This window comes from Hyperolius riggenbachi, chromosome 2 (assembly GCF_040937935.1).
Source record: "Hyperolius riggenbachi isolate aHypRig1 chromosome 2, aHypRig1.pri, whole genome shotgun sequence".
Lineage (NCBI taxonomy): Eukaryota > Metazoa > Chordata > Amphibia > Anura > Hyperoliidae > Hyperolius > Hyperolius riggenbachi.
The window spans coordinates 82,887,990-82,908,691 of NC_090647.1; the positions used below are offsets into that span (position 1 = coordinate 82,887,990).

At 44.2% G+C, this 20,702-nt stretch overlaps 1 protein-coding gene across 1 annotated transcript in view; it reads left to right on the plus strand.

The window, feature by feature from the left end:
• The window catches only part of CDK8 (cyclin dependent kinase 8), a 110,883-nt gene that overhangs the window by 27,368 nt on the left and 62,813 nt on the right, over positions 1 to 20,702 (plus strand). The window contains exons 2-3 of the mRNA XM_068266984.1: positions 8,866 to 8,941; positions 15,543 to 15,653. Of these exons, the coding sequence (XP_068123085.1) occupies positions 8,866 to 8,941; positions 15,543 to 15,653 (187 nt within the window). The remainder of the gene's footprint in view (positions 1 to 8,865; positions 8,942 to 15,542; positions 15,654 to 20,702) is intronic.

Here is a 20,702-nt window from a genome sequence, read left to right on the forward strand (position 1 = left end):
CCCATCAATCAGCCCCTAACCTGCCCCTTGCGGGCAATCTGATCACCCACCCACACCATTAGATCGCCCGCAAACCCGCCGTCAGATTACCTCCCAAATGTATTGTTTACATCTGTTATCTTCTCTAAACACCCACTAATTACCCATCAATCACCCATCAATCACCCCCTATCACCACCTGTCACTGTTACCTATCAGATCAGACCCTAATCTGCCCCTTGCGGGCACCCAATCACCCGCCCACACGCTCAGATTGCCCTCAGATCCCCCCCCCCCTTATCAATTCGCCAGTGCATTAATTACATCTGTCCTTCCCTGTAATAACCCACTGATCACCTGTCAATCACCTGCCAATCGCCTATCACCCATCAATCACCCCCTGTCACTGCCACCCATCAATCAGCCCCTAACCTGCCCCTTGCGGGCAAACTGATCACCCACCCACACCAATAGATCGCCCGCAGATCCGACATCAGATCACCACCCAAGCGCAGTGTTTCCATCTATTCTCTCCTCTAAACACCCACTAATTACCCATCAATCACCCCCTATCACCACCTGCCACTGTTACCCATCAGATCAGACCCTATTCTGCCCCTTGCGGGCACCCAATCACCCGCCTACACGCTCAGATTGCCCTCAGACCCCCCCTTATCAATTCGCCAGTGCAATATTTACATCTGTTCTCCCCTGTAATAACCCACTGATTACCTGTCAATCACCTATCAATCACCCATCAATCACCCCGTCACTGCCACCCATCAATCACCCGCTGTCACTGCCACCCATCAATCAGCCCCTAACCTGCCCCTTGCGGGCAATCTGATCACCCACCCACACCAATAGATCGCCCGCAGATCCGACGTCCGATCACCTCCCAAGTGCAGTGTTTACATCTGTTCTCTACCCTAAACACCCACTAATTACCCATCAATCACCCCCTGTCACTGCTACCTATCAGATTAGACCCCTATCTGCCCCTAGGGCACTCAATCACCCGCCCACACCCTCAGAATGCCCTCAGACCCCAGCCCTGATCACCTCGCCAGTGCATTGCTTGCATCTATTCCCCCCTCTAATCACACCTTGAGACACCCATCAATCACCTCCTGTAACCCCCTAGCACACCTACCCATCAGATCAGGCCCTAATTTGCCCCGTGTGGGCTCCTGATCACTCGGCCAAACCCTCAGACCCCCTTCCGATCACCTCCCCAGTGCATTGATTGCATCTATTTTCCCCTCTAACCACCCCCTGAGACACCCATCAATCACCTCCTGTCACCCCCCCTAGCACTCCTATCCATCAGATCAGGCCCAATACAACCTGTCATCTAAAAGGCCACCCTGCTTATGACCGGTTCCACAAAATTCGGCCCCTCATAGACCACCTGTCATCAAAATTTGCAGATGCTTATACCCCTGAACAGTCATTTTGAGACATTTGGTTCCAGACTACTCACGGTTTTGGGCCCGTAAAATGCCAGGGCGGTATAGGAACCCCACAAGTGACCCCATTTTAGAAAAAGACACCCCAAGGTATTCTGTTAGGTGTATGACGAGTTCATAGAAGATTTTATTTTTTTGTCAAAAGTTAGTGGAAATTGATTTTTATTGTTTTTTTTTCACAAAGTGTCATTTTTCACTAACTTGTGACAAAAAATAAAATCTTCTATGAACTCGCCATACACCTAACGGAATACCTTGGGGTGTCTTCTTTCTAAAATGGGGTCACTTGTGGGGTTCCTATACTGCCCTGGCATTTTAGGGGCCCTAAACCGCGAGGAGTAGTCTAGAAAACAAATGCCTCAAAATGACCTGTGAATAGGACGTTGGGCCCCTTAGCGCACCTAGGCTGCAAAAAAGTGTCACGTGTGGTACCGCCGTACTCAGAAGTAGTATAATGTGTTTTGGGGTGTATTTTTACACATACCCATGCTGGGTGGGAGACATTTCTATGTAAATGGACAATTGTGTGTAAAAAAAATCAAACAATTGTCATTTACAGAGATATTTCTCCCACTTAGCATGGGTATGTGTAAAAATACACCCCAAAACGCATTATACTACTTATCCTGAGTACGGCGGTACCACATGTGTGGCACTTTTTTACACCCTAAGTACGCTAAGGGGCCCAAAGTCACAGGTCCTTTTGCGACATTTGGTTTCAAGAATCCTCCTCACGGTTTAGGGCCCCTAAAATGCCAGGGCAGTATAGGAACCCCACAAATGACCCCATTCTAGAAAGAAGACACCCAAAGGTATTCCGTACGGAGTATGGTGAGTTCATAGAAGATTTTATTTTTTGTCACAAGTTAGCGGAAAATGACACTTTGTGAAAAAAAACAATTAAAATCAATTTCCGCTAACTTGTGACAAAAAAATAAAAACTTCTATGAACTCACCATACTCCTAACGGAATACCTTGGGGTGTCTTCTTTCTAAAATGGGGTTCATTAGTGGGGTTCCTATACTGCCCTGGCATTTTAGGGGCCCTAAACCGTGAGGAGTAGTCTTGAAACGAAATTTCTCAAAATGACCTGTGAAATCCTAAAGGTACTCATTGGACTTTGGGCCCTTTAGTGCAGTTAGGGTGCAAAAAAGTGCCACACATGTGGTATCGCCGTACTCAGGAGAAGTAATATAATGTGTTTTGGGGTGTATTTTTACACATACCCATGCTGAGTGGGAGAAAGATCTCTGTAAATGGACAATTGTGTGTAAAAAAATTAACAAATTGTCATTTACAGAGATATTTCTCCCACCCAGCATGGGTATGTGTAAAAATACACCCCAAAACACATTATACTACTTCTCCGGAGTATGGCAATACCACATGTGTGGCACTTTTTTGCAGCCTAACTGCGCTAAGGGGTCCAAAGTTCAATGAGCACCTTTAGGCTTTACAGGGGTGCTTACAATTTAGCACCCCCCAAAATGTCAGGACAGTAAACACACCCCACAAATGACCCATTTTGGAAAGTAGACCCTTCAAGGTATTCAGAGAGGGGCATGGAGTCCGTGGAAGATTTCATTTTTTTTTTTTGTCGCAAGTTAGAAGAAATGGAAACTTTTTTTTTTTTTTTTTTTTTGGTCACAAAGTGTCATTTTCCGCTTACTTGTGACAAAAAATAATATCTTCTATGAACTCATTATGCCTCTCAGTGAATACTTTGGGATGTCTTCTTTCCAAAATGGGGTCATTTGGGGGGTATTTATACTATCCTGGAATTCTAGCCCCTCATGAAACATGACAGGTGGTCAGAAAAGTCAGAGATGCTTGAAAATGGGAAAATTCACTTTTTGCACCATAGTTTGTAAACGCTATAACTTTTACCCAAACCAATAAATATACACTGAATGGGGTTTTTTTTTTATCCAAAACATGTTTGTCCACATTTTTCGCGCTGCATGTATACAGAAATTTTACTTTATTTGAAAAATGTCAGCACAGAAAGTTAAAAAAATCATTTTTTGCCAAAAATCATGTCTTTTTTGATGAATATAATAAAAAGTAAAAATCGCAGGAGCAATCAAATAGCACCAAAAGAAAGCTTTATTAGTGACAAGAAAAGGAGCCAAAATTCATTTAGGTGGTAGGTTGTATGAGCGATCAATAAACCGTGAAAGCTGCAGTGGTCTGAATGGAAAAAAAGTGGCCGGTCCTTAAGGGGTAGAAAGCGCTAGGTCCTCAAGTGTCCTCAAGTGGTTAAAGCGGACCCAAACCAAACATTTTTTTAATTAAAAATATTTAGTTGCACCACTCTGACACATACAAAGATAAATAAAGACTCCTTCATGCCTATGAGCATTTCAGTGCATGCTTTTCACCCTTCTCTTTTCATAACTAGGGTTATACAGGTGGCAGCCATTAGCAATTCCTCCTTTGCCGGACACCTCCTACTCCAGTCTGCTGGATTCTGTCCCAGCAATTTGAAAGGAAGGGAGGGGTTCCTCCAATAAATGTAAAATATTTTATATTTGTCATCATGCTGCTGAAAAAAGGCTGCTATTATTATAATTTAGAAAATAGATTTTATTTCTGAAATCTTGTATTTTTAATTTGGGTCCACTTTAAAGCGGACCTGAACTTAGGACTTCCTCTCTGCTCTAAAAGATAAGCAACAGCGTAATGAAAATCTTTGTTACAGCTGATACAAAACTTACAATAAATCTGCAGTATGTCTATTTCCTGCTTTCACGGAAACGACGTTAACATCCTGTGTTTACAAGTTAGAAGCTCTGCCATGTCAGAGTAGATTCCTGAGCTGACATAGCTGAGAGATCAAATTACAGTGATGAATAGGCACAGATGAGGGGGAATTACAGGCTAAACTCGCTAAATGCAGGGTGCATTGCTCAGTTTTCTTTCTGTACTGTGCAAGATTTCAGGTCCACTTTAACCTCCTTAGTGGTAATCCCAAGTCAGGCTCGAGATGGAAATCCGCAGCTCAGAGCGGTAATCCCGTGCCTGAGTGAGTTATACGCGGGAGCTGCTGCAGATCTGTGGTATGGGTTTTTTTTTTCTTCTTGTTTTTAAGGTCTACGGGCTCGTTCACACTAAGGGCCCGTTTCCACTAGCCACCGTACGCGGCTGCGAGACGCTCGGCGGCACTTCCGGGTCTGCGTGTACGCAGACTAATCCCTGAAACTTCAGTGCATGAGAACTGCAGGGGGAAAGAAACACACAAATGATCTCTTGAGATTCAAAAGGAAGGGTGTATACAGCCTGCTTGTGTATGGATGTATTTTCTATGTGTGGACATACTGTACATCAACCTACTTCCTGTTTTGGTGGCCATTTTGTTTGTTTATAAACAAACTTTTTAAAACTGTTTTTAACCACTTTTAATGCGGCGGGGAGCGGCGAAATTGTGACAGAGGGTAATAGGAGATGTCCCCTAACGCACTGGTATGTTTACTTTTGTGCATTTTAACAATACAGATTCTCTTTAAGCCCCGTTTTCACTAGTGCGCTTCTGTCTGCTTTTCAGCAACACGTATCTATCTGTAACATTGATGTGCTGATAAAAAGCGGACTGAAGTGCACTAAGTGGAAATAAGGCCCAAAGATCAGCATGACAGCCAGGCAACTGGCATTGTTTATAAGAGAATGCATATGGCAGCCTCTGTATTCCTCTCACTTCAGGATCCCTTTAAGTGTTAACAACATCTGCCACCACTTTTAGAATGTGAAAACACACCGCTGCTGACTCACTTTTGCAGAGTAAACAGTCCACACTTATGTCCAAGTAAACAGTTTCAAGTGTATAGATAGTTTTCGTTTCCAGTTTCCTCTACCATTTTCACTTGGCATAAAGTAAATAGAGGGGTGTCTTGGTTATAAAAAGGATTGAAAAAACAAGCTCTTCAGAGCTCTAAATGCTGAAGTTATCTCCACTAAAATGTTTCACTCTGGGGGTGTCCTGGACGCTGTCCAATTTATCACAATTTTCTGGTTTTTCTTCTCTACGGATTACTAATACTATTGAGTCTTATCCTATATAAGTGGACTCTGTGGATTTATCAGACTCTGGTGATGAGAAACAAGAGAATTGTGCAGACAGGACATGACACTCAGGAGTCTTAGCATTTTCGAGATCTGCTCCACGGGGAGAGTCTCAAAGAGACTGGGGACTCCTTCAGCAATTTCTCGTAAAATATTTTCAGAAACGACGAAAGTTTTTAAAATGGGCTGTTTTGATTTTATGCCACCCGCATGGAAAGCCATACTGAATAGTAGGATCTTGAATATCATGCACAGGTAGGAATTGCCAGATATAGGCCCCAATATTACACTACTAAAAAAGTGTCTGGATGTATATATTATAATACTAAAAAAATATATTTGATTGTATTAGGTAGCTGTCCCTGCCAATGTCTTTCATTGGACAGTTCTGACCCCTTACCAGCAGGACTAGTCCATCTCCTCATGGGGATTCTGAGGTTTTTTTGTTTTTGTTTAGTTTTTTTCTTAATTTTAAAAAAATAATTTTAAATTTCTTAAATGGTTGTCGGACTCCTGCAGTGCATTGTGGGACTTGTAGTTCCTTAAAGAGAACCCGAGGTGTGTTTGAAGAATATTATCTGCATACAGAGGCTGGATCTGCCTATACAGCCCAGCCTCTGTTGCTATCCCAAACCCCCCTAAGGTCCCCCTGCACTCTGCAATCCCTCATAAATCACAGCCACGCTGCTGACAAACAGCTTGTCAGAGCTGGCTGTGTTTATCTCTATAGTGTCAGTCTGCTGCTCTCCCCGCCTCCTGCAGAACTCCAGTCCCCGCCTGCATCCCTTCCCTCCCTGCTGATTGGAGAGAAGGGACGGGGGCAGGGACCGGAGCTATGCAGGAGGCGGGGGAGCAGCTGAGACTGACACTACAGATGTAAACACAGCCTCACAGCACAGCTGTGATTTGTGAGGGATTGCAGAGTGCAGGGGGACCTTAGTGGGGTTTGGGATAGCAACAGAGGCTGGGCTGTATAGGCAGATCCAACCTCTGTATGCAGATAACATTCTTTAAACACACCTCGGGTTCTCTTTAACAGCTGGAGAGCCAAGGTTCCCTACCCTTGTTTTAAAAGTATAAAGATACACTTGAAGTTCCCCCATCAGGGTAAGGACTGTTCCAAAACATGTTGGGTTGCGTTTTTACTCTCAATTGTGTATCTTATACATATGTGGACACCTTTTGCATGTTTACAGTTTTTCACCATAGTGCCCCTTTAATGTGGTTTGGGGCTGCAATTGGCACATGCAGGATCTTCAGCTTGAAAGATTTCCATCCAAAGAAATAAAACTGTATTGTTTTCCAGGTGGGTGGGGTAAAATAAAAACAGTCCATTTTTAAAATTGTAGGTCCTGAAAATATTTAGATAAGCAAAAAGCTGAAGGTGTCCCCTTTCTCCTGCAGTCTTCCATGTAGAGCAGGTCTCAGGAATGCTTGCACTCCTCTGGGTGCCATGTCCTGTCTACACAATTCCCTTTTTCAATCCTTTTTGATTTTCTGGCAGTTGCATTAAATGTAATTGAGAAAGGAATTGATTTGTCTTATTGTCACATGTGGGCACCATTGAGAACAATGTGGAATAACTGCATATCGTGCTCCAGTTTCTGGGAATTGGTTCTCTACTCGGGGTCCTTTTACACTACCGGTGTACCAGTTGCTGTCAGTTGTAACTGAAAAGGACCTTTTTTTACACTATACGCTTAATAACTGAAGCGGTTTCACAATGCACTGCTATGGAGAAACAAAAAGCAATGCATTAAGTGTATAAAAAAAAAGCCCTCAAGTGCTGCTTTCCTAGATACTCGCTTCTGTGCCTAGTCATGTGACACCACATAACTACAGCAAGGCTTGCGTTGTGGTGGATATAGCAGTGGCTGTCGGATGTCTCAGTATCTAGAGTGAGGAGAGGACCAGTCACTTCTGGCTTGTGTGGTTGCCATGTAGGAGACCAGTGCATGAGGAACCTGGAGTGACTGCAGTAGAGTCAAATAAGGGAGAACCATAACAAGACCACCATAAAGGCCTTTTTAAGGTTCATACCCATCTATCATCTATCTGGCAAACTTGTCTGTTAAGCCCCATTCACACGCTCAACAGCGGTCTTTTATGCAGCACAATTGTCAAACAGCTTTTGTTGTGAAACAAGTTGAAACATCTAAAACGGGGGTCTCAAACTCGCGGCCCGCGGGCCATTTGCGGCCCTCAATACAATATTTTGTGGCCCTCGCCGGCAAAAGCTTCCTTATAGTTCGCTTCAGTGTTCCCAAGTAATCTAAGTAATGCCGCATCCCCGCCGCTAAACGAGGGCTGCAGAGCCCCCAAATCGCCCGGAGGGCAATCCGCCGGCATTTCCTGGAAGGGGCAGAGCTTTCAGCTTCACCTCTTCCCCTCCTGATGTCAATCGCCGCCTCTCCCCGGCCCTCTCTGTGAAGGAAGAGTGAGAGGGGCGGGCAGAGGCGGCGATGCGCCGCGATTGTGAAATTCCTTATGCGGCCCAGCCTCATCCTGACTTTGCCTCCTGCGGCCCCCAGGTTAATTGAGTTTGAGACCCCTGATCTAAAACAAGTCTTTTGCTATTGTTCAAAAAGCTGATAAGACTGATGAGTCAATCCAGCAGCTGGATTGCCTTCTTATCAGCTGTTTGAACAAATAGCAAAGGTGCGTACACACACTACTTCCGCCAACGACGGGTCCGTCCCTCCCGCTGGGCGGACGTTCAGCCGACAGTAGCACGTGTGTATGCGCTGTCGGCAGGCTGATGAGGCTCAGCGAATCGTTCCGAAACAGCCTTAGCAGTCTGCCATCAGCGCTTAGACACGTGCTGCTGTCGGCTGAACGTCCGCCCAGTGGGAGGGTCCGTCGTTGGCGGAAGTAGTGCGTGTGTACGCACCTTTAACAGACAAGTTTGCCGGATAGTTGGTAGGTGTGTATGAGCCTTCAGTTTTTAGCATAGTCAGCCATTTTTAAAAGTTGAGGCCTTGGTTTTTCTATTTGAGTATGTACAGTAATTCTTGTTACAAAATGGTTTGTGTATCAATAAAAAGCTTTTATCCTTAAGTGTAATTTATGAAATCGGCTAGTGAGACTTTTGCTGTACCCAAAGACTATGAAATTAAGCAATAACCGAGTAAATTAAGTACATAGTATTGGGTGAACAAGTGATTACAAAGCCCAGCAGTAATCCCCAGTAGGCCCCAGGCCTGAGGTAGTGAGGTAAGCCTGGTTTCTGTAGGCAGCAGCTCTGGTTTTCTTGTGTTGACTTTTGTATAAACTGATCTATTGGGAGGTTTTAGTTGCCTTTTCATGTACTGTATATACAGCACCCAATACTAACTGATCTTTTTTGCTTCTTTTTAGGAAGGATGATCGTGATTATGCTCTGAAACAAATAGAAGGTACTGGAATCTCTATGTCTGCATGCAGAGAAATAGCTGTAAGTACAAATAACTATATGCCAGCGGTCAACTTTTCCCTTTGTACCTCATGAAGCTTGCTGCCTAATTTATACTGCATGTAAAAGAAGCTGTATTTAACACTTTACAAATGACTGACTGTTAATCTTTAAAGGTGGTGCGTACCTCCCAACTTTTTGAGATCAGAAAGAGGGACACTTAAGCCACACCCCTGATCACGCCCCTGTCACACCCCTAGCCATGCATACCATAAATATTTCGTTAAAGTTTTTATAATTCAAACCACACTGGTCCTCTCTATCCTGGTTCATTATCCTTCATATTAACAATTTAAAATTAGTACTATATCAATTTAAAGGATGGGAATAAAGTTTTTAGAGTCTTACACATTTTTTTTTTTTAAGTGTATGTATGTGGGACTGTCCCTCCAAAAGAGGGACAGTCGGGAGCTATGGGGGTGTATGTTCCACCTGACCCAATTGGTAAAGGCCCGTGCAGAGATTTCACTTTAGACAGCCAAAACTATTGTTTCTGGTCATTGTAGTAGGCAGCAGCCTGTCGGCAGATAGATATATCTATCTATCTATCTATCTATCTATCTATCTATCTATCTCTCTCTTACTAGGGAGGCATGCCTGCAGCAGGTAGGGATTGTAGTCAGCATGCCCTACCTTAAGGCCTCTTTCACATCTATCAACGCATTCAGGAGCCATTTCCTACATGCGTTATAGCCCTGTGGTGTGTCGGGAATCTGCGGTGCAACGCAATCAGCGCCGGTAGCTATTAATTGAACCAGACGGAAAACGCCGGCGGATCGACGCTCCCGGGTGCGTCGGAAACCGCAACACACCGAACTGCAGCGTCGGGTGTGAAAGGGGAATGAAAGTCTACGGACTTTCCTTTTACCTTGGTTAACGCAAAGAACTGCCTTTGCGTTACAACGCAGTAAAGGGCTCTGGTGTGAAAGAGCCCTACTGTGCCTCTGCTGGGAACCATAGGACTTGTGGAGGAAGGAAGCGCCTGCTGCTCACGGTTGGTGAACTGGACATGTGTGATCCGTTGCAGGTGTAGAATTGATTACTATATTGCAAATACTGAAGAGACCGTCTATAAAGCAACGCTAGACCACTTTATAACTTTCTGCTCACTACAGGATAAGCTTTGACAGAGCAAAATCAGTTAACCCTTTGCACACTTGCATGCAAATGTTTTCACACACCTCTATTATCCAGAAACCAAGGCTATCCCTAGAGCTAAGCTAAAGAGGGACTGTAGTGAAAATAACATAATGAATAAAAAATGTTTTTGTTTACAGCCTAGTTTCTCAACGTGTGGTACGTGTACCGCAGGGGGTACTTCGGATGGTTCAGGGGGGTACTCGGGCTTGATATACTTAACCAAGAATAACAAATTTTGTGTTTTAGAAAATGATAAATCTTATTTAAACACCCAATTAGTATATTAGCTATTTAAAAGTAATAGTAAAAGCTTGGAAAATGTTTAGAACCAATTATGTACTACGATAAAATATAAATTTGTCAAGGGGTACTTGTGATAATGTTTACTATGCTAGGGGGTACTTGGTGAGTACAGGGTTTTAAAAGGGGTACATACCAATAAAATGTTGAGAAACCCTGGTTTACAGTATTCATTTATATATTATTTAGTCAGTGTTTGCTCATTGTTACATCTTTCCTGTCCCTATTTTACATTCTGTAATTTATCAGTGGTGGTGACCTCTTTAGTCCTGCCAGGTGATCTGTATAGAATGTTTGTTACTGAGAGTTCTATGCACCGAGGGAGTTGCTGCTTGCTTTGCAGTTGGAAAAAAGCTGTTATTTCCCACGATGCAACGAAGGTTCACAGACGGCAAATTGTCAGGACCATGGTCATGTTTACATCACATCACACTGTGGGAAGGGTTTCACCACAATATCAGCCATACAAACCTAACCTGATGATCTATTTGAGAAAAGGTAAAGCTTTCTTGTGGGAAAGGGGGCATTAGTTGATTGGGATGAAGTTCAATCCTTGGTTAAAGGGAATGTCCAAGCAAAATAAAGAGTTTCACTTACCTGGGGCTTCTACCAGCCCCAGGCAGCCATCCTGTGCCCTCGTGGTCACTCACTGCTGCTCCAGTCCCCTGCTGGCAGCTTGCCGACCTCTGAGGTCGGCGGGACGCATTGCGTACATTTTTACGCATTTCTGCTAGTGCAGGAACATTAACACATACATACATCAGCGCTGCGTAATATGTTGGCGCTTTATAAATACAATAAATAATAATATAATAAATTTTACGCATTACTGGTTCAATGCGTAAATTTTTATGCATTGAACCAGTAATGCGTAAAAATGTATGTGTTAATGTTCCTGCACTAGCGGGAATGTGTAAAAATGTACGCAATGCATCCCGCCGACCTCCGAGGTCGGGAAGCTGCCAGCGTGGGACTGGAGCAGCAGTGAGTGACTACGAGGGCACAGGACGGCTGCATGGGGCTGGTAGAAGCCCCAGGTAAGTGAAACTCATTTTTTTATTTTGCTTGGACATTCCCTTTAAAGTTCCTCTTTAAAACCCAGGGTTTTAGTTGTAAAACAATACAGCCTGTATGTGACTACGCAAGGGGCTGTAGTCTTTTGGATTTAAGACGCCAACTTTTAAATTTGGCTGCAGGGATAGCATTGGTTTCTGGATGAATAGATTTGCGTGAAAGTTAGTGTGCAAAGTGTTAACTAACTTACCTGTCCTGTTGTCTTCAGGTCACAGGTGACACTCCAACCCCCTCCTCAGCAGTGCAGTTATGGCCATGTTTCTGAAGACTGCCGAAGCTCTTTATAAACTTCTCTACACAGCTCCACAGCCAATTGGGCAGTGGCTGCTGAGCTGGAGTTGGCCACAGCAGTGCAGATGGGGGTGCACAGAGCATCTGCAGATTTTGGGTAAAAAAAAATCACCAGGGTCCATTCTCCAAGTAGGGCGGAGCTATCACTTGCAGGTAAGTATTAACCCTGCCCCTCTTTCCTCCAAATACGTCATAAAAGAGACTCTGAAGTCTCATAAAAATCAGGGCTATGGAGTTGGAGTCGGAGCAATTTTGGGTGCCCGGAGTCTGAGTTGGAGTTGGAGGTTTCATAAACTGAGGAGTCGGAGTCAGATGATTTTTTTTTTGTACCAAATCTACAGCCCTGGTAAGTATTAGACTAAGGAGTTGGAGTCGGAGCTATTTTGGGTACCCGGAGTCGGTAGTTTCATAAACTGAGGAGTCGGAGTCTGAGTTGGAGTCGGATGATTTTTGTACTGACTCCACAGCCCTAATAAAATCCTGTTTGCATAATAGAAATCTCTTTAACATGATTGCACTAACTAAAACGCTGCATCCCAGTGGCTGAACTGTAACGAAATACCCCCAAACTCCCCGGGGCACATTGCGGGGAGCGCTTCCATGAGAGGCAGAGCTTTCAGCTGCAGCTCTGCCTCTCAGCACGTCTTATCGGTGCGGATCGCTGCCTCTCCCCGCGCCTCTTTTCACCGAGAAGGCAGGGGAGAGGCAGAGATCCACCGCTGATTGATGCTCAAGAGGCAGAGCTGCGGCTCATAGCTCTGCCGCCTCCAGCTGCAAAATCCACGACCAAGAAAGTTGTGGATTTTGCCGAGGGGGGGGGGGAGTTGGGGGGGATTTAGAGTTCAGCCGTGGAGATGCAGCGTTTTTAGTTAGGGCAATCATGTTAAAGAGATTTTTTTAATATAAAAACATTTTTCTGAGACTTCAGTCTCTGACTGCCTTGGCAGGCTCTGTCATTTAAACTTGGCACTCTTTACCTATTGCAATTTTTGTAAATGGACCCGTGGTAGTTTTCAATATAATTTTAAATGCACAGTTTTTTTTTCTTTTTTATAATTGCCTTTACAGGAAATGCAGTTATGAGTGAAGCCGATTTTTGTACATCTTGTTAAGTTTCCTGTATTTTAGCAGCTTGCTCATGTCATTCCCCAGCAGGGAAGGCCAATGTGATGAAAGTACACATGGCAGTGATTGATGAGGTGCCCTCATTTAAAGCCGGCTTTCTGTGGCAAATGATTCAGTATCATATGGTACAGAACAGGCCCAAAAGGTCAAGGTTTAAAAATAAGCCACCCCCTTCTACTAAATGACTTCTGGGAAGTCTGCTGAACTCACCACAGGGAATGACATTTATGTGACATTACTCTTCCCATCTGCTTTAATATAGGAAACTTTCTTTTACACATTTTGCTCACAGACTTAAAATCACAAGTTGCATGTAAACTGACTTTAATGTTCCTTTTTAATTAAAATATTTAGATATGAAAACTTAAACCTAAAATCTATGTTTAAGCCTTTCTTAAAAGACAACTGAAGTGAGAGGGATATGGAGGCTGCCACATTCATCTGGTCTTAAACTATTCTAGTTGCTTGGCTGTCCTGCTGATCCTCTGCCTCTAATACTTTTTAGCCTTAGACCCTGAACAAGTATGCAGAAAACAATTCCATTAAAAAAAAAAAAAAAAAAAGTAACTTGGGTCTTCTACCAGCCCCCTGTAGCCGCCCTGTACCGGCGTAATCACCAAGCGATCCTCTAGTTCTGCAGCGCCCCTCTTTTTTGACCGAGTTATTGAAGAAAGCGACGGCCGCAGCAGCCGTGCGCAGCCTCTATCACGCTCCTGTTGCCGGGGAGCGTTCTGCGCAGTAGAGATGTCATTGTATGTGCAGGGCGCTTCCATACATGGGAACACAATCAGGAGGCGCACGGACCGGGGCCGCGCATTCCAAATTAAAGAGGGGCACTGCAAGGGACTGGAAGATCGCTCAGTGATGGCAAAGGGCAGCTGGAGCGGGCTGGTAGAAGCCCCAGGTAAGTTAAACTCGTTTGTTTTATTTTTGTACGATTTACGGTAGGTTCACTTTAAAGGGAACCTTAACTGAGAGGGCTATGGATGTTTTCTTAAACAAGACCAGTTACTTGTCCGTCCTGCTGATCTCTTTGGCTGCACTAGTTAGCTGAATCACAACCCTGAAACAAGCAAGCAGCTAATCCAGTCTGACTGCAGAGCACTGATGTGTATGCTTGTTGAGGGGCTGTGGCTAAAAGTATTAGAGACACAGGATCAGCAGGATAGCCAGGCAACTGGTATTATTTTAAAAGGAAAAATCCATATCCTTTTCAGTTTAGTTTCCCTCTAAGTGACTGCTTTTGCCGCAGGTGTGATCTAGACAGTACTGATGCATTAAAGGATACCCGAAGTGACATGAGATAGACATGTGTATGTATAGTGCCTAGCACACAAATAACTATGCTGTGTCCCTGTTTTTCTTTCTCTGCCTGAAAGAGTTAAATATCAGGTATGCAAGAGGCAGTCTCAGTCCTGACTCAGACAGGAAGTGACTACAGTGTGACCCTTACTAATAAGAAATTCCTTTTTTTTTTTTTTTTTTTTTTTTTTTTTTTAACCTCTTTCTTGCTCTCAGAAGCCATTTTCTGCTAGGAAAGTGTTTTATAGCTTGAATTTATTATCAATGAGGGTCACACTGTAGTCACTTCCTGTCTGAGTCAGGACTGAGTTGGCCACTTGCATACCTGATATTTAACTCTTTCAGGCAGAGAAAGAAAAACAGGAACACAGCCTAGTTATTTGTGTGCTCGGCACTGTACATACACGTCTATCTAATCATGTCACATGTCACTTCAGGTATCCTTTTAAAGGTCCAGGCAACTGGTATTATTTAAAAGGGAATATGGCAGCCTCTATATTCCGCTCACCTTAGTTGTCCTTTAATTACATAGCCCAGGTGATAGATCATCCAGCAAGTGTGTGTGTGTGTGTGTGTGTGTGTGTGTGACATACAGCTGCTAGATTAGGGTTTCCCAAAATGACCGTTGTTGATCATTTGAAGTAGAAATGTAGCTTTTGATGAAGCAGCAACCTAAATGATCAGGAACAGCTGCTTTGGGCATTATTGCACTATACATACACTGCTTTACAATGAGTATATAGCTAGTGTTCTGCTTAGCATGCTTCACATGCATTTACCGCAAATGTACCACAGTTTTGTACATGTTGAAAAGGAACACAAGGTGAGAGGTATATGGAGGCTGCCATATTTATTTCCTATTAAACAATACCAGTTGCCTGGCAGATCTGCTGATCTTTCAGTAGTGTCTGAATCGCACACTTGAAAGAAGCCTACAGCTAATCTTGTCGATAACGACGGCCCAAGCCGAATATCAGGTGTGTACAAGCAGTCTCCCGACCCACAATTGATCCACCCAGCGCATCAACTCTCCCCAGGACGGCTGATCTCATTGTCAACGCTGGTCGCCTGTGTGGATTGTGACCTCTGTGGTATGAGATGTTGCAGTCTGTGTTTAGTTTATTGTTGTTGTGTGCGCAGAGTTATTTCAGGCCACACATCAGAATCTTCCCACCTGCCTCTTCCAGTGTTGTCTGTATTTCCACATGTCTGTCTTCATTTAAGAAGCTCTTTCACATGACTAAACTTGTACGCATAATGAAGAGTGAGTTTGTTCTGGTAGGAAGTCTTTGACACTATTGTCAGCATGTTTGTCTTTTTAATTTGTTGCTCTTTTCTTTTCTCTTTGCAGCTTTTAAGAGAATTGAAACATCCTAATGTCATTTCTCTACAAAAAGTGTTTCTCTCCCATGCGGACAGGAAGGTTTATCTCTTATTTGATTTTGCAGAGCACGACTTATGGGTAAGATCATTTTACAATACCAGATTTAGTCTTAATAAGATTAGTAGTTATTGTAGGTGTTTTATAGTGTGCATGTAAGCAAGCAGACACTTGGCTCTGCACGCCACTGAGGCATCTTCACAACAGATCTATGGACAACCACACAGATGTTACTGCACAGACTTGCAACTTCATGACTAGTACGTGTTGATTCTCTTTTCTATATTGGTCCAGCCTTCAAAATTTGAATTCCTATGCAAAGCTGACATTTCAAGTTAACTTGTAGCGAGAAAGATATGGAGGCTACCATATTCATTTCATTGTAAGCAATACACCTTGCCTGGCTGTCTTGCTGATAACAGGTCTCTAATATCTCAAGCTACTGACTCGGTCAGGTTTTCTGACCGAAGTTTGACCACATTAGCTGCATGCTTCAGAGGTGGGATTCAGGCTCTGTTACTGAAATCTACAGATCAGCAATTTGCCTGTGAAGTGAGTGAGTGGTATGTGTAGGCTGATGAGTGCTCAGATATCTCCTTTTCCTTACTCACAGCCTTTAGGCTTGTTGGTTTCATGCATATTTTGTGAACCCTCTCACAATTTTTGTTTATTGCATACATTTTTTCCCATGACTGGGTTGGCTAAGGTTTCAACTCAGTGTTCCTGTGCCAATATCTGGTACTGCTTGTCAGAGTGAACAGGAGCTCTTTGAGTCATTCACACTCCTCCCCTATCCAATCATTGCTCACGCAAGGGTTGGCTTCCCCCCCCCCCCTTGACCTCGCCTCCCACTATACATTCATGGGACCATTAAGAGATTGGGCTTTAAGGCCCCCGTTGGTGCCTGGAGACAGGCTGAACTAATTTGGTGACTCTTAGGAGGGTGGCAGGTGTTGCTGCCATTCACTTTTTTTTTTCCCACTCTCCACTGATTGGTTAGTTATGTAGTGGGGAAAGATGCAGGGGATTGTGGGGGATGACTTGGGGGTTTCTAGGACATGGCAAGGGGGAAAATGTAACTATGCCCAATTAGAGCCAAAGCCACTAAGTTGTTTGGGCTCCCTTGCTGTCTGGCCAGATGGTAAGGTCACATGACCCCAAAGTTGAAGATTTTTGGAGACTATGGGGGAGGAAGTGTTGCATGGTTTGGGGGTGCACTGTTGGATTTGATAGGGGGAGGGAATAGGATGAACACAACTTGTAGAAATATGCTTGTGGCATTCCCATTTTGAAGCACATAGCAATGTATGACTGATAACTTCTTATCCCTGGTCATGTTGAAAAAATACACGTTAGACTGACTAGTCGAACTTTGTAGGGTAAAGTATGTTGGTATGTCAGGAGCCCCAGCATGCACTCTGTTGCTAATGGCAGATAGACCATGTTTACATATTTTCCCTTAAACAGGCTTGTAATAGACAATACTCTGGTGGTTTGTGAATGCTGCTCACGTCAGAGCAGGGATTGACAACTCTATTCCGGTAATACAGAGATGGTGTGAGTCACTGCACAACAAAGATACAATGCTGCCGGTGCCCACCCAAATATAGTATTTCTGTCAGAAGTAAACACACCACATAGAGATCCGATAAATGCATACAGTAAATGGCTTAACCTTATGCAACCCTTTAAGTTGGACTGATTACCTTATCTATTTAGGCCAGACTGAAACCCACATGAGAGTTTTATATGTGAGCTTTTTTTTTTTCCCCCTCAACGTGTCAAGTGAGTCATTACAGTCAAGTGTGTTTATGGAGCATTAAAGGGAACCTGAGGTGAGAAGGATACAGAGGCTGACATATATCCTTTTAAATAATGCACCTTGCCTGGCACTGCCTCTAATACTGTTGTAGGCAGTTGATGCCGGCACTAGACACCTGCAAGTGGTAGTGTACAGTTTAGCCCAATTATATTAGCTAGAACCGCGCTGCACTTGTGATTACAGTCCTACAGTAATGAGCAATCCATAGAGTCCATACAAAATAATCAGCACAGTCCCTGGTTGTTCACAAGCTTCACAGTTTCAACAGGTGCTTTAACGATCCTACACCTTCACCACACCCTGCAGAGTGGGCACTCACCCTTAGTAAATGACCCTCAATCAAGTGGGTCATATAGCACCTGCGGGATACTCTAAGGCGATCCCCAGCCTTTAACTATCCTCTGCTCGCTGTCACTGTATACTCCTCACAAGAATTGCACCTCAAAGTAAAAGCACAAGGCTCCCATAGCGTAAAACCATACGGAAAATGTATTAAAAAGTTAAAAATGCACACTCACATGTTCCACAGCATATAAACAGCCTAGTTTTATTGGGCTCTCCCCCATGCGGTGGCCATCCGGGCTGGCTTTTGCCTCTGCGGGTACTTGCTTCCCACGTCTCTGCACGCCACGGCCTCCACGCTGTGTACTACTTCCTCATTGGTGTCCCCGCCCGACTAGTTTCGTCTTGTCGACTCATCAGGGGCTGCACCAATGAGGATAGATGTTGCAGTTAAATAGACGCTATGCGTCATATCATGTACGCCCACACCCGTCCTCCATCCAATCAGCGGTGAGTCACAAGGTGGCTGATTGGATGGAGGACGGGTGTGGGCGTACATGATATGACGCATAGCGTCTATTTAACTGCAACATCTATCCTCATTGGTGCAGCCCCTGATGAGTCGACAAGACGAAATTAGTCGGGCGGGGACACCAATGAGGAAGTAGTACACAGCGTGGAGGCCGTGGCGTGCAGAGACGTGGGAAGCAAGTACCCGCAGAGGCAAAAGCCAGCCCGGATGGCCACCGCATGGGGGAGAGCCCAATAAAACTAGGCTGTTTATATGCTGTGGAACATGTGAGTGTGCATTTTTAACTTTTTAATAAATTTTCCGTATGGTTTTACGCTATGGGAGCCTTGTGCTTTTACTTTGAGGTGCAATTCTTGTGAGGAGTATACAGTGACAGCGAGCAGAGGATCGTTAAAGGCTGGGGATCGCCTTAGAGTATCCCGCAGGCGCTATATGACCCACTTGATTGAGGGTCATTAACTAAGGGTGAGTGCCCACTCTGCAGGGTGTGATGAAGGTGTAGGATCGTTAAAGCACCTGTTGAAACTGTGAAGCTTGTGAACAACCAGGGACTGTGCTGATTATTTTGTATGGACTCTATGGATTGCTCATTACTGTAGGACTGTAATCACAAGTGCAGCGCGGTTCTAGCTAATATAGTTTGCCAAGTTTATTATTGAACGCGCACCACCTGACTTTGTATTGTGCACATTCAGTATATCATTGAGTATACTAGCGCGGTGTATTGTGTAATAGTTTAGCCCAATTGCCTGTGCTCACGGCAGACCGAGAATTCTTGTGTAATTGAAGAGAGATCTGGGCACTAGGCAAATTGCAGGCAGTTTTATTCATCCCATAGGACACATGTACACATACAGACACAACGTTACCATACAGTAGGGGCACAAGTCTGCGGCCTTACAGCCGTTTTGTGAAGCCCCGCTTCCTCAGAGACCAGTGCAGTGACGAGGTGACATGCCATACTCTAATACAGTAAGCCATAGACCTACATGTCAAACTCCGGCCCACAGGCCAAATCTGGCCCTCCAAGCCATTCAATTTGGCCCTCAAGTGGCTTTCCCACTTATGTTTGGCCCACTCTAGGCCACCAGGGCAGCTATATTGGAGGTGAAGCCCTAGAACGCCAGAGAAAGGGGAGGGTGGGGGCCTTTAAACACCAAGGAACTGTATAGGGGAGGGAGGACCACTAGACAACAGGGAACAGTATAGGGGCTGAAGGGGGACAATTAGACACCTGAGAACTTTATAAGGGAGGGGGTGGCCAGTAGACATTGAGGTTGGCCCCCCACTAGGTCCCAGTGAACAATTTTGGCTCCCTTTTTGTATTTTGAGTTTGACACCCCTGCTATAGACCCTGAACAAGCATGAAGATCAGATGTCTGACAAGATTATCTGCATGCTTGTTTTAGGTGTGTGGGTTAGACACTACTGACCAGAAAGATCAGCAGGACTGCCAGGCAACTGGTATTGTTTAACAGGAAATAAATATGGCAACTTCCTCAGGTTCCTTTTTAAGGAGAGGCAGAGGACAGAGTGACTATTCTCCACAGACGACCTTTATACATGAACACATCCCTTAGCTTGGGGGCTAGTGCAGGCTGTGGAGCATTTAGGACGTTATGTGAAGAGAGGCCTGCCCAAGTCCCTGTAAAGAAAATACATTTACCACAAAAGCAGCTTGATTTCTAGCACCTTGGTTTTACCTGAATGCCTTTTTTTTTTTTTTTTTTCCTTTGACAAAAAAATCGATTTGACAATTCTGCAAAGCCATAATAACCCGTATCTGGCTTTATTAACTAGTAGCAACAACACAAACTTCAAGGACCGCCACTCATCTACTACTGCTTACTTTATTTTATCAAGGTTAAGACAACAACAATAGACCCTCCAATAACCCCCCACCTATTAAAACCCCCAAAAACCCACACTGGATATTCATAGGGGCGCTCCTGGTCACAACCATACTCAAACACCCACATTCATCCACTATGGAATGATCAATCCGTTACTTAAATGAAATAGAGGCTATATTGCTGATTTTTCAGTCTGCCGCTGCAAAGTCCACTTTGATAATTCACTCCGGAGTATAACTTCCAGACAACTAATCCTGCAGCATAGGTATACAGTCCAGCGTTTTAATCTTCAATGACTGCGACATACTCCTGCATAACCATGTCTTTTAACACTTCCTTACGTGAATATTAGAATACAGTTCCTCTTCTGAACACCATGCCATCATATTACAAACTGGCTTCCGCTCCGCTAGATGGTTTCCAACAACTTTCCCTTCAGCATAAAGGTATTACCTTCTCGCCGCTGAAGTCCTTGAAGTTTGTGTTGATCGATTGGTATTGGTCCTGCCTTCCCTCACACAGGGTGAGGTTTACTAGTGGTGTATGATCTGTGCGCCAGATTTCTTAATACTGTTTATTAATTAGTAGGTATGTGATATGAGATCTCACAGACTATATGCATCAGTTGTTGCAGATATTTG